We start from the raw sequence: 1,290 nt of genomic DNA, 5'->3' as shown, positions 1-1,290 counted from the left end.
AAAAAAAAAAGAAAAGAAAAAAAGAAAAAGAAGAAAAAGAGAAAAGGCTTTCCAGGCTTCTGGAGGCCCGATTCTTAGGGAACAGCCCACTCCTGTCAACAGGGCTCCCAGAGGGGACCAGGGCTGCTGTGGGAGGGAATTCAGGCCTAGCCAAGCCTGGTTTGCTCAGACAGTGGACACCAGGTGGTCCGTAGAACCCTGAAGTCTGGTGTTTGCAAGAAAAGTGGCCCAACCCTTCTGTGCAGATCATAGCCTTACAGCCGGGAGAGGCCGAGGCTCAGCTCTCTCAGCCTGACTGAGCCCTCCTGGGACAGACACACCCCTCTTAGCATTCAGGTCCCAGAAGGGTCAGAGTCTCAGGGTTCATCCTGGCTCTGGAACTCCCTCCCCACCTTACCATGCAGAATGAAGAAGGTCTTGGGGTTAAACCTGTTGGGGTCCAGTCCATCCAGCTCCTCCCACACCTCCTTCAACTGGGCTTGGCTGCCCTGTGGAGGGGAGAGCAAGGAGCTCATGAGCAAGAAGTCTGGATGCCACGGGATAAAACCAAATATCCCGTTACCCCCATCCAACAAACCAATCATCTCCCTCAAGCAAGAAAACTAAGAAAACTACAACTCCCAGCAGCCCCTGGGGCAGCAGGGTACAATAACAGGGAGTTTTTGCCTCTATGGCTTCTGGGAGTTGTAGTTCTTCAACTGCTTTCCTGTCTTGGGTTTGAGCTGGATGTGGTAAAGTTGGCACAAATGGGGGTCCTCACAGGCACGTTGACTTTGGGGTGCTCGCGGTGCCGGCGCTGTTGCTCTTCCAGCTTCCTCTCTGCCTCCTTTCTCTGCTCCTCTCCCAGTGACTCCAGATAACGCCGTCTCTCGTGTTCCTTAAGCATCTCATAGCGCTTGAACTCTTCATGATGGGCTGCGTCATACTGGGCAAGGTCCCGGGTGGCCTGGGGAAAGGCACAGGGTCACTGCCCTCTCCCCGCTATGCCCTGCCCCCGATTCCCGCCTGGAAATGGCAGGCCCTTGGCCCTGAACCTGGCAGGGGCAGCCCCAACCTCTAACTGTCCTATGTCTCTTTCCTGATGTGTCCCCCCACCCCTTTTTATTTTTTGAGACAGAGTCTCATTCTGTCGTCCAGGCTGGAGTGCAGCGGTGTGATCTCGGCCCACTGCAACCTCTGCCTCCCAGGTTCAAGCGATTCTCCTGCCTCAGCCTCCTGAGTCAAACTTCCAACATGGTGAAACCCTGTTTCTACTAAAGATACAAAAATTAGCTACGTGTGGTGGCACGC

The 1,290-nt window shown here is 54.3% G+C and overlaps 1 protein-coding gene across 3 annotated transcripts in view; it reads right to left on the bottom strand.

Annotated features, from left to right (window-relative positions):
• Nucleotides 1-1,290, bottom strand: part of NUCB1 (nucleobindin 1) — a 27,371-nt gene that overhangs the window by 7,269 nt on the left and 18,812 nt on the right. For all 3 annotated transcript variants that reach the window (XM_017500503.2, XM_017500504.2, XM_037728478.1), the window contains exons 6-7: nucleotides 761-946; nucleotides 398-488 (exon numbers count right to left, since the gene is read on the bottom strand). In XM_017500503.2, the coding sequence (XP_017355992.1) occupies nucleotides 398-488; nucleotides 761-946 (277 nt within the window). The remainder of the gene's footprint in view (nucleotides 1-397; nucleotides 489-760; nucleotides 947-1,290) is intronic.

Source organism: Cebus imitator, unplaced genomic scaffold, assembly GCF_001604975.1.
Source record: "Cebus imitator isolate Cc_AM_T3 unplaced genomic scaffold, Cebus_imitator-1.0 Scaffold266, whole genome shotgun sequence".
Classification (NCBI taxonomy): Eukaryota; Metazoa; Chordata; class Mammalia; order Primates; family Cebidae; genus Cebus; species Cebus imitator.
Note: the sequence above shows the minus strand (reverse complement) of the source record. Positions and strands in the feature narration are given on the sequence as shown.